We start from the raw sequence: 13,056 nt of genomic DNA on the forward strand, positions 1-13,056 counted from the left end.
TCAGACTGTGTAAATGGCTAAGCACTTACTTTAGATATTTTGGAGATTAAAAGGAAGACAGAGAATATGCTCGATTTTCTCCTCTGTTCAGTTAACTTTTCCCCATTGATTTGACTCTGTTCCACACATTATAAAGGAGCTGGGGACTACAAAGATAAATAAGACATGGTCCCTGACATAAATGAGTTTAGCATATAAGAATCAGAATGTTAAAAGTAATGGTAGGAATAGCTGCCAGCTAAGTAACTTACTTTGTGCTAAGAGCTTTATATGAATAATCTTGTTTAATCTTCAATATGTTCGCTGTCCTTTACTCTCCCTTCTCGCTTAACTAGCTTAGATCCCATGCTTCATCCTCATTCCCTGAGTTTCTCTCTCCCTTCTTAGCACTCATCTAGCAAAATCCTCGGTAAGTTCCACGTCCTACCTACTCCATGCCTGCATGTGTACAGCTGTGTGTGGCTGGAGGAAAACCCACAACCAGGCCTACGGGTCTCTCTTTAAATTCATGGCCACTAGCTGAAGGGACTCCTTAGTGCTGCCAGGTCATTACACCATATTTCCCTAGTCCCTTCAGTCTCCTAGAATATTAGTTCATACCAACTCCTTTCCCCTCTAACTTCTGATACCTTCTCTCCCAAACTGTCTTAGCTGGTAGCAGAGAAAAAAAGACACAATCAGAAGAGAAGTTCCATAAACTCTCTCCGTGAAATTTACCCAGCTACCTGTCTCCGTGCCAATACTGTACTCGACGCTTTAGCTCCTGTGGAGGACTCATCGTTGCTCTTTGCTAAGGGCAAGCCCTCCATTTGAACACTAGATGTCACCTGTGTTGCCTATTCAAGAACCACATAGCAATTGTCCCATTTCTCTCATGCCTCATGAAGTTTCCTCTCCTTTCTGCATCGGCCCCATCAGCACACAGCCATGCTATGTTTTCTCTCGTATTCGATTCCACTTTCTCTGCTAGTTGCTGCTCCATTTCCCTGTTTCCATATGCAATAAAATCCTTCGAAAGAGTTGTCTATATTGGATGTCTCTAATTTCCACTTTGATTTTTTTATTGGAAACACTCCAATTAGTTTTTACCCCCGCAGCTTCATTAAGACTGCCCTGGCACACATAGACATATAGTAGGTACTCAGTAAATATTACTTGAATAATTTATTATACGCTCACAAAAAACCACTGTGAGGTGGTATTAAGATATTCATGTTGTAGGTGCGCTGGTCAAGGTCCTCCGTGACCTTGACAGTATTTTCATGCACTGATTAATTCCCACTTCTCATCTTCCTTGACCTTTCAATAGCATTTAGCAAAGTGAACACATTCTCCTCTTTGAAATAATTTTGTTTCTTCAGGACATGATACTCTCATGGTGTTCCCTCCGTCTTACTGACCACTCTCTGCTTCTTTTCCTGGTTGCGCATTTCCGCTCAGGATGCTTATCTACCTCAGCTCTCTTCTCTGTCTACACTCATTTCTGTGGTGATCTCATGCAGCCTTATTTAAATAACACCTAGAGGCTGACCACTCCCAATTTTGTATCTCTCACCCAGGTCTTCCCTTAGATTTCCAATCTTGCATTTTCACCAGCCTGCTCAACATGTCACTTGGAAGTTTAATAGGAGTGTCCACAAAGATACTCCTTACCATTTTCACACATCCCCTTCCTCCCACGATTTTCCCTATCTCAGTAAAATACATCTTTATCTTTTGAGTTGCTCAGGCCAAAACATTTAGTGTAATTCTTGATTCCTCTTTTTCTCACCCTCCACTCAAATCCATCAGCAAATGCTGTTTGCTTTACCTTGAAATATATCCAATATCTGACCATTGCTCACTGCTTCCACTGTTACCATTTGGTCCAAGCTACCATCATCTTACCTGGCTTCTGTGACCCCTGTATGTAAAATTCCACCACATCCTCAAGACACTGAAATGAATTCCACCTCCCCATCCCTGCTTTATTTATCCTCAGTCATTCGCCACCATTTTAAACACTGTATACTTTATCTTTTTACTCTTGACTTGTCCCTAGAATGTAAGCTTCAAAAGGGCAGAGATTTTGTCTATTTAATACAAATATCAAATTATTTGTATCCCTAGTGCTTAGGTATCCATAGTAGGTCTTCAATAAATATTAATTGAGTGAATTAATAAGTCATCACAAAAATACTGTAAGGTGGGTAATAAGACCCTCATTTTAGAGATGAAGAAACCAAGGCTCAGAAGCTGCGGTAGTCTGCTGATGGCCGCAGAAATAGGAAGTGGGTACAGACTGAGGCTCCTCTCCTCCCAAGTCCAGATCCTTAAGCAGTACACCAGTCTGGGTTCCAGGCCACTGTTTCCTCTCTGAACTCAGTATTGATTTTTTCTTTTTTTAAAACAAGTCTGTAAATTAACACAAGGCTTTTGATCTTCCGCTATACTTTGATGGCAGCTCCTTTCAAAGCCACAGTTGTCTAATCTGTGCTCAGGTAACAAGTCTCTTCTTCTGAGCCATTCTTTGGCCCGTGTGTTACTTGGCATTTTGTGACTGTATCATATTAGCAAAGTGATTCCTTGCTGTCTTGGATTCACCTGCTCTGAAATCTAGAATCAGGAAAGGCTAAGAAGACTTAGAGAAGCAAAAATATTCTTCAGTGTCGATTCTAACCACATGCCCTTTAGTGACAGGAAAGTTCTAATTCCATCTACTTACTCTATCTTCAGACACAATTTCAAACATTCTTACATTCACTCACCTAATAATTATTGAGAGATTTCTGTGGGCAAGGCCCTATTTCACACACTCAGGACATAGCAGCAAATAAAACAGACACATTCCCTGCCCTCATCTCAGGGAGCTTACATTTTAATGATGGGGAAAAGGATAATACGCAATAATAAATTAATAGTACCAAGAAGATAAAGCACAGAGGGGGCGAAAAAGTGACAGGTGGTACTCTTTTGACTCAGGATATAAATAAACTCCATGAGATCTGGGACATTATTGTTATTGTGGTTATTATTCACCTCTATACCACTAGGACCTAGAAAAATAATAGCATGTTGTAAGCACAAGGTGAATATTGGGTGACTATTTCGAGATTGAATGAATGAATGAATGATGGTGAAGAAGAGAGCCCAATTAGGAGGTTACTGCAGTTGTCCAGGTGATAGCTGATGGTGGCGAGACATAGAGAGAAGCTTTGGATGAAGAGAAGAGACCATAGTCTGGATATAGCTAAAAGACAGAACCAATAGCCTTTCCCGACAGATTGGATATGGAGTGTGATTGAAGGAAAGAAGTCAAGGATGATGTCAAACCTTTGGCCTGAGCAACGAGGACAAAGTAGCCTTGATTGAGGTGTAGAATTCTACTGATGTGGCAGGTTTGGTGGCCAAAATTAAGTTTCTTTGGGACCATAAATTAAGTCTCTCTGTGTCTCCCTCTCTCTCTCTCATAGTTTCCTGAGATACCTAAAGCCAAGCATTGCTGTGTCCAAGGAAAACCATTCAGAGTCATTCTACTGTGGAAAACATCCATGCTGGTTCCACTCTTCATTCACTTGGCCAGACACAGAGGCATCCTGTGTTGATGGCTGCCTTTCTTATTCCTTGAATAGAAAAGCACAGCCAAAGAAGGCTTTTCCTTTCAAACTCATCTTAGACACTATTTTAAGAAAGAGAAAGATGATTGAAGGAGACCAAAGAGGGAAAAAATCGTGTTTGTTGTACATTTCTGATTTTGGCAACAGCTTGAACCAATTAGCTGGTTATTACGCATTCCTGGGCATGGCTTGTCACAGGAGTCTGATCCGGAGAAACACATCACAAGTCCTATTCTGCATGGCCTCTTGCATGCAAACCAAACCTCAAAGAGTTTAACCAAGTCTTGTAATGTGAAACAACACACACACACACACAAAATCATCAACTGATCAAAAATATGGTATAAATGTATTTAGTAGAAAGTGCCCTGGATTATAATAACAGGAGATAATCAGGATACAAAAAGTGGAAAGAAACCAATGAAATTAAAAAAAAAAAGCAGTGGTATTTCTTTAGGGTTGTAAATATCCTCTACATATTTTTGCTTTTCTTAAGAAAAACTTGCAAGATTCCTTCCAGCAAGTTTGGGGCAGTCAAATCCACGAGAAAGATTAAGAGAGAGCTCTGCAAGTTTTCATAGTATGCAGTTAATTCTCTTTTTACTCTGTTCTAAATATAATCCTGCTCATTTGCATGCCAATCCCCAGAATGCTTTGTAATTTCACAACTCTTGGCTAGTGGTCTCCGCATTTAAGCTCTAAGAACAAAGCAAAATGTTTAGGGCGTGCCTTGCATTTCAGCCCTTTTTTTCCCCCTGTGCTTTGCAGAAGAGTACTGGGAGGTGACCTTTGCCTGGCATTCATTCTCCTAGCCAGAGTATCACAGAAATAAAGTGGAGACTGCTGCGGACTTTTCCTGTGAAGACTGCATTCAGTCCAGTTACCCATGAATAACCCGCTGCTAAGATTAACTCACTTGAGGGAGTGTTTCGGGGGGGCCTAGTCTGCCCTTTGATTATGTGACCAGGCTGGTTCATTTCAGGTTTATGGAAAAGCGCAAGCTGGAATATTCTGTACCTTCTTTCTGTGGATGCTTAAATAGCTTCTCTATTGCAAAGGAAACCTTCAATTTAGTGAAAAGCTGTTCCAAACTGTGGTTAGTGGCCTGCCTTATAGAAATGTGAATTCAAGATCCCTAACACAGACCTAGTCATGCTTAGTGACATCTACAGAATTTCTATTTAGGAGTAGGGCATGAGGATCACAACTGAGGAGTGGGGATGGTAGAAGACTTGTCTTAGAGTTTTACAGTTTTTGCATAGCAAGCCATTTTTGTTGTTGCAAGCCATTTTTGTTGTTGCTATTTAAACCGTATGTTTGGGATTATTCTTCAGCAGAGCTGAGGAAGCTCCCCCACACTGACCACCGTTCAGCCCTGACCCACAGTGGCCCCTCCAAATGTCTCCCTTGGCCCTTTGAGTTTAGCAGGTAGCTAAAGGACAATATATTCCAGCGCCGAAAGGCCATATTTTTGCCAGTACCGTATTGACCTTTGTCTGTCAGCTCTGCCTAAAGTAAACTCGAGTGGGAGGCGCGCACATGGTTCGCGACGGAGGGGAGCAGGAGCAGTGCGGCTCAGGGTCCGTGGCTGCACAGTCGTGGGCCAGGCTTGGCCTTCCCACTGCAGGTGGTTTCCACTCTTTACTCACAGAGCAGCATTAATACCCCTCCTTCGATTCTGAGAGCCAGGCAGTGCAGTTCCTTTAACACATATTATTTTGAGACTACTTTTGAAATAGAGAGAACAGTTGATGTTAACTGACACGGTGCCCCTCGCGGCCCTCCCTCCGAAAATGAGTGGTTGCTTCACACTCTCTGATACGGATTTTCGTGGTCTCAGGATAGCAGCGGGCCGGCCAGGATGCACAAAGTCTGAGCCGTTCTCGGCTTTCAGAAGGACCGTGCTGGCTGTTTACACACCCCGCGGCCAGCCCGGCAGAGGCGGCGCCCAGCCCTTCGCTGTAACAAAGGCGGCCGCCGTGCATCAGCGCGGTGGAGAGCGGGTTCGGGGAGGGAAGTCCCCAGCCGTCTCCTTTCTGAAGCGAGGGCGCCGAAGGTGGGCAGTCGGGCCCGGGGCTGGTCGGAGGCGGTGGCTCTTTCCCGGGCTTGGCCCGCCAGGCCAGGATAGGCGACGCTAGAGCTTCTCTTCGACACCCGGGACTGCAGCATCCCCACCCGGAAAAGTCCCTCGCGCCCTCTGGTGGCTGTGGAGCAGGCTGGCTCCGCCGCACTCGCAAGTCACAAAAAAAGGAAGAAAAAGAAAAAGTGGGTGAGGCAGATGCAAAGAGGAAAATCAATAGGGATAAGAGCGAAGAGGGAGGAGTCGCGGATCAGCCATTCTTGTCTTACGGGGTCCCAGCTGGCACCGCAAAAAGAAAAAAAAAAAAGCCCGGGCGTGAACGCGAGTGGAGGAGGGTGTGTGTGGCGGGGGGGTCGGGGGTGAAAGGGGGACCGGGGAGATTTACTATTGTCTCTGGCAGCCTCCGCGGGAGCCCGGGAGGGGGGCGGAGGCGAGAGGAGGCGGCGGCCGCGGCCAGCGCACCATTCGCTCCACCTGATCTCGGGGCGCTGTGCGCTGAGGACGGCGCCGGCGAGCACGAGCAGAAGAAGGAGGGAGGGAGGCAGCTGCTGCAGCCACCGCCGCCACCATGTCCTACCAAGGCAAGAAGAACATCCCGCGGATCACGGTGAGTCGGGCGCCGGGCGCCTCCGTCTCTCATCGCTGGCTGCCCGCTGCGCCGGGCGGGGGCGGCCCGGATCCACCGGCTTCCCTGGTCCGGTCCCCGGGGAGGGATGGAGACCCGGGGTCCGGGGGGTGGAGAGCGGCGGTCAGTCTAGCCGGCGCGGCGGGCGCCACCCAGACAGAACGACCCTGGGGTTTGGGGAAAACAAAACAAAGAGGAAACCCAAACAGTGGCGCAGAGAACTTTGGATTATTTATCCTTCTTTCCCACCACCCGGTAGTTCCCGAATCACGCAGGGCTCACGGCTCTCCCTGGACCCCCGCGCCGCCCGGGGTGTCAGTGCGTGCTGCCCCAGGCGGAGCGTTCTTTTTGTTTAAGGTTCCTTTTGCGGGGCGGGGTGTGGAGAGATGACACCTTTCCCCAGGGATACTTGGTAGTCCGACCGCGCCCCTCTCCAAGCTCCAGCCCTATGGCTCTGGCCCCCGCGCCGCGAGGGTGGTGGGGTGTCTGGACCATCCGTCCTCACCTTGTCCCCTTCTTGCCTGCATTCACCCCGATTCATATTTCGGTGCGTCATATTCGGGACTGGACAGCTAACGTGGCTGTAGCGGGAACGACCAACTTTTTTTGCCCTCGATGCATTTTACAATTTTCATGTCATTTCTCCCCTTCATCCCAAGAAAAGGCTGAGTTTTTAGAGCAGATTTTAGTTTGCGGTCGCAGGCGCACGCAGTGTGCCTGCCGTGTCCAACTGCCATTGTGTGCAAAACCGAGCCACCCGCGGCCGGCGGGTGTCAGATGCTCTGGGCGAGCGCCTAGGGCGGGGTGGAGAGGGGACGTGCCATTATCAGGTACAGGAACCGCATCTTCACCGGCGTCCCGCAAGGAGATCTCGTAGCAAAATACCGCGCCCCGGCCCGGGATTCCTCCGGGATGCGCTGAAATAATGCCCTCGAATGGAAGGGGCGTACGACAGGCTGGGATGAGCATTTTTAAGAGAAAGCAAAACAACAAAAAACCACTGACATTTGTTTGTTTAGCACGAAGCAGTGCGGTTGTGCTTTGTCTGTAGTGAATGGGGTGTGTAGTGGGGAAATGGGTGGCTACTCCATCTTTGCAAGACGAACAAAGGAAGTGATCAGCTGGCCCCTGGGAGGCTCTGCAGCTGCCCTGGGGCAAAGCTGTACCTGCTACCGTGGTTAATTTGCCCAGATCCGCCAGGTTTTGCTGTGGGCATGGGTGTGTTTGCACTTGTTCCAGTATGTTCGCAACACCCTGTGTGGTTGCGATTGCCATCCAGGACCTTTCCCTCTGCAGGCAGGAGGAAGCTGTTCTCACTTCTAGAGCACTTTATTGTCAAGTAGTATATTTCTATTGCAGCATCCTGTCTTTTTCATGCACCTGAGCTTCACCCCACACAAATGCACCCCACCCCTACCTGCTGTCCACCTGGTCCCAGGGAAGAAACACTCCACAGGGGGAAGAGTTGGGATGGGTAGGGATCCTTTTGCCAGGTAGAGGCATTGGCTTTAAACCCATCCTCCTTTCCCACTACCTGATACCATTGACTCCTCACATTACTGAGGAAACATTGTGGGTCTTTTACAATGCACAGTATTTTCTCAGTGCCAGTCATCTTTGCCAAGAGCTGTGGAAGATATCATGAAAAAAAAGGCTGATTGGGACAAAAGCTCAATATTTATACTTATTTCCCTAATTCAGGAGGGATAGACCCCAGCTCACATGCTGTTACATGCAGGAGGTGTGCTGCGTGTGTGCCGCTTGCTTTTACATCCAGTATGCATTTGCTGATTCTCCTGTTTGGGATAAGCAAAGAACAGATTATTTTTTTCTTCCTAGTCTGAAGATTGCGATGGTTCTTATGGCCTCAGCCTATGATATGGCACTGAGGGCCACGCCCATTCTTTTAGGTATCACTTAAACCATCTTTAAGAAAAGGTAGAGAAATTTAGCCCTGATAACTTGCCTTAGAAAGCCCCCATAAATGTGGTTGTGCCCTAATCTCAGGGCCGGGTTTGCAAGGGGTTCCCTTTTGTTCCTGTTTGGATGGTCCTCCCTGGGGTGCATTCTTCATTTTCAGTGCGGCTTCCATCCTTTCTCTCTGCGCGTGGGGCGTGGCGCTGCATCGCAGCCTCTGCCTTGAAGCTGGGGCTGTGTCTCCAGCAGCTGTGGCAGGAATGGACCGTGGTTGTGAATTTCTTCCAGCCAGCCCTGCCTGGTCTTCATTGTTGAAAGGGATGTGGAGTAGCGGGGAGATGAGGGGCATGGCAGGAGAGGGGCATTGGGCTTTGGGGGCAAGGAATCCATTTGCACATTTTTCCCATGCTTTGTATTTGTATTTCCCTGAACAAGAATTCTATTGTAGAATAAAATATTTTTTATATGTTTGCATATCTATAGATGATTATGATTATCTGCATACTACAAGGGTTGAGATACCCTTCCCAGATATAGTCACAAACATCAAAATACAGGCACAGATATACATATACAGAAAACACGATTAAATATTTAAGCATAACATATATCCTCTACTGTCAATTCTAGTCCATTTTTTTAAATGGTAGGATTATGGAATTTGAATGAAGTTTCCTCTCCTCTCTATATTCCTTTTCTGTGAAGGCTGCCCCACCCAGTAGCTAAATGTCACTGTCATCTGAGGACCGATGGGGGCAGTCTTGCTTGCCATGTACCCTTTGCCTCCCTAGGCACTACTGTCTGCCACAATTTGGGGGCCACACTCAGGGTTTGTTTGTGTTTTGTTTTTCCTTCCACCTAATTTTGCTGCCCTCCTGAGATTAAAGCCTTGGTACTACCCTGTGCTAATTGGTTTCCTGGAGGGGGGCATTTCTCTGTTGCTAGTAGAATTGGCTGGGGCTTTCCCTGTGAGTAGCTCAGGTCACAGATCTCATTGTGCCTTCTCAGGTCACCTATGTGCATGACCTGCACCTTCTACCTCGACACTAGCCCTTGCTGCTAAGTGTTAGAGACTGGCAGTTTGGGGTGGTTCAGCAGATCAGAGTAGGGACCTTTCATTCACCTCTGTCTCCACTCTCTAGCACAGTGGCTAGCACATAGGTGACTAATGATTGTCAATTAAATCAATAAATAAATTAAATTTGTTCCTAATAAGAATAGCTCACGCCTATTGAGTGTTTGTGTCAGGTATTTTGCTGTGTGCCTTACATGCATTGTCTCATTTAATCCTTGGATCAACACTGGCTGAGAGGTGCTGTAGTTATTACTATCTTAGAGATTTTTTAAAAAGAAACTTGGAAAATCAAATGCATTTGCCCAGGATCAGAGATGTAATAACCTACCCACCAGACTGAAATCAAAGCGCGTGGCCCTCACCAACACACTCCTCTTGGTGTCTCTGCTCCCGTCATCGCTGTTACAGTCATGTCCCACATAACGACGTTTTGGTAAATGATGGACCACATGTATGACAGGCAGCCCATGAGATTAGTACCGTATGGCCTAGGTGTGTAGTAGGCTATATCATCTAGGTTTGTGTAGGAGCGCTCTATGATATTCATGCAACAATGAAATCACCTAATGATGCATTTCTCAGAATGTATCCCTGTCGTTAATCTAATCGACACATGACTGTACTTGGTCTTGGTAGGACAAATGGTTTAGAGGAAAGACTCAGACTGTCCCTACTCCTGGCAGGACCTATATACCATATTTTTACTGCCACTATCAACAAATCCAATAACATAGTCTCTCTTACCTTTTATTTTAAATAGATATAAATAACAATTTGGGGGATGGGAGCTACCATATCATTTCCACAGGCAGAATGTTTTGATAGGAATAGTCCTTGTTTTCCTCTGATATAAGCTACAACTTGAAGCTGACCCTGGGAGCGGGTAGGGACCTAACACTGAGCTTCCAATGCTCTATATGTATTATCTTATCAGAATCTCCGCAAAAACCCATTTTACAGTTAAAGAAATTGCAACATAGATAGGTGAAGTCAGTTATACAGAGTTACACAACAAGAATTTTGGGGCAAAGCTGGAAATCAAACCCAGGTCTCGTCTGGCTTCACAGCCTCAGCTGCTGTGGCACAGCTCCTGCCTCCCAGAGGCACGTGCAGTGATTTTGAAAGGTGTGGGTAAAGAGCTCCAGAATTCCCTCTAGGAGACAAACCACAGAGAACTGGCTTTTTGCAAATGCTAATTGGGTTGCAGTAAATACCATCTTGCAGATAATGCATTTCCGCTGCATTGGAGACTTGTTGAGCGTGTCTGACATTTGGGAATTGCCAGAAGACATCCTCAGTCAGGAACACGATCTGGAGGCTGCAGTCTAGTTCCCGTAGTCAGAGCGCTGTGATCTCACCTGAAGGGCGTGATTGTGAGCATTGCGGGTGCCATGGGAATTTTTCATTTTGGACGGGAAGTGAAGGGGCCTTAGGAACTGGAGGAACAGCCAGATCTCTGTAGCAGTTAAGCTTAGAACTAAACTAGAACCTGGGCAGTGACAACAAGTGCCACCCCATCCCTGGATCTGTGCTTTCCTCTTGCTTCAATAGGTGTCACTTTGGATTGGGAGCAAATATTTGGAGATGGAGGACTCAAGTTTGGGACACCAAAAAGAAAGAAGTCACCCAAAGCCAGCTCTGTCCCTGTAAGGCATCTTAGAAGGGAAATTCCAGAGGAAAAGACAGAGCAAAAATATCAAAGACTTAGGAATGGAAAGCATCTTAGATATCTGATCATGGAAATCTTAGCCCAGGCCCTGCCTGGGGTGTTCATTTGTTACTTTATGTTTTGAGCAGGTATGTGGTTATTCTCAGCCAGGTTATTCCTCTTTCTCAAATACTAGCAAAATGCCTCAGCTAGACAGAGTGCTCTGTTAGTAGCTGTGACGGAGCCAGCTGGGCACTTGGAGGAATTCTGGAGAAATAGATTTCCTGAGAGAATTCCAGTCTGTGTGGTAGAACTGTCAGTTTATAAATAAAAATCCTCTCCACTTATTTCACTGGGCTATGGAAAGGCTCAAATGAGGTAGTGACCGGGAAAGTGGTCTGTGAACATTGGATGTATTCAAGATGGTAAACACTGATGTATTTTTGAAATCTCAACTACTTTGGAATGTAAAAATTAATCAAAGAACACTTGACAAAGGTTTGGGGTAGAAAGACGACTTGGAAAACTATTTTTTTTAATATAAGTTTTCAAAAACAAACAAAAATTAACAGTGCTATAGCAACTCTGTTATTTTTTCTTGATTTAGTTATATTCCACTGTTCCTCAGAGTTATGCTTGTCCTTCATTTCTGACAACCTAGTAGAGGCCATTAGATGCCTTTGGACTTGGGTACAGAGACTGTCCCTTAACCTGAATAAAGCACATTTTCCTTATTTAGTTAGCTATATTGTTTTCAATGTAGCCTAGAGTGACACAGATGGTGAATATCCTTTCTAGCAATTTCTTCGCAATTCCTTCTTCAGTGTCTTTTTCTCTGCCCTTTCTCCTTCGTTGGAAAAAAATAAAATGGAATTTGAAACGGGACAAAAACCCCTTCATATCCTAAAGGGCCTTCTGCTCTTTACCTATTGACATAGTTCCTGGAACTATTTATGTCTACTTAGTACATTTGAAAAATTACAACATGTTTACAACAGTAGGAGTGTCTCGCTAGGATGTAAATGTGCCTCTCTTTGATTGAGTCAGTGCTTCTAATCATAAAGGGACTGGAAATTTGCATATTTCACCACCTCCTGGGATGGATGTTAACAGGAGGCAAGAACTCCTCCCTGGTTATTCCCTCCCCAAATCAATGCTCCACTTTACCTTTTCTCCCATTTTCTGTAGGCCAGTGGGAAACAAATGAGAAGGACCCTGGACAGCCCAGAGGAGTAGGCTCCTCTATTTTCAGATTCTTCTGTTGCGAGGTCCCTTTCTCATCAAACTCAGTATGTGTCTATTTCAATATATAAAATAGAGTCCCTCAAAAAAATAGTTTGTTGGGAGGCCGCCCCGTGGCCGAGTGGTTAAGTTAGTGCGCTCCGCTGAGGCAGCCCACGGTTTCACCGGTTCAAATCCTGGGTGCGGACATGGCACCACTCATCAAGCCACGCTGAGGTGGCATCCCACATGCCACTACTAGAAGGACCCACAACTAAGAATATACAGCTATGTACCAGAGGGCTTTGGGGAGATAAAGGAAAAAAATAAAATCTTTAAAAAAAAAATAGTTTGTTGGAATAGGATGAGCCCCTCAGCTCGCCCTCTTCTTTTGGCTCTAGTATCTACGTGGAGTCCGCTATGAAAACTGCTTCGCTTGAGGAATGTTTCTTCTGTTAATTCGATTGTAGAGGACTCAGTGGTTAGAAAGATGGGACTCAACATAGTGGAGCGGTTATTAACAGCTGCCATTTATTGAATGCCTTACCACAAACTACTTGGATTATCTCGGGTTACTCACAACAACTCCTATAGCTGCAATTATTAACCATCGTTTGGTGTTCTGGATAGAGGCTCAGAGAGATTTAAGTAACTTGACTAAGGTTACACAGCTGAAAAAGCAAGATCCTGGGATTGATTCCTCCAGAGATGAGTTTGTTTCATAGGCAGGAAAGCAGTAATTCCATATCCACAGATGACTATCCCCACCTCCATCACTTCCAGCTGTCTGCTCCTTTTAGCTCACAGTGTGGGTCAGTATTCACAGGGTGGAAGGCGTGGGGATGGTCTAGCCAAACCTATCACATCACCGTTGGAACAATGACTGAGTGCATG

At 45.8% G+C, this 13,056-nt stretch overlaps 1 protein-coding gene across 2 annotated transcripts in view; it reads left to right on the forward strand.

The window, feature by feature from the left end:
• Positions 1-13,056, forward strand: part of DPYSL3 (dihydropyrimidinase like 3) — a 110,455-nt gene that overhangs the window by 42,382 nt on the left and 55,017 nt on the right. Inside the window, exons 1-2 of one of the 2 annotated variants that reach the window (XM_070517245.1) lie at positions 5,808-5,865; positions 6,077-6,283. The exons of the other annotated variant lie outside the window; for it this stretch is intronic. Of the exons in view, the coding sequence (XP_070373346.1) occupies positions 6,245-6,283 (39 nt within the window). The 5' untranslated portion in view covers positions 5,808-5,865; positions 6,077-6,244. Of the gene's footprint in view, positions 1-5,807; positions 5,866-6,076; positions 6,284-13,056 lie in introns of those variants that run through there. 2 annotated transcript variants of the gene reach the window in all.

The sequence above is a fragment of the Equus asinus genome, chromosome 9, assembly GCF_041296235.1.
Source record: "Equus asinus isolate D_3611 breed Donkey chromosome 9, EquAss-T2T_v2, whole genome shotgun sequence".
NCBI lineage: Eukaryota > Metazoa > Chordata > Mammalia > Perissodactyla > Equidae > Equus > Equus asinus.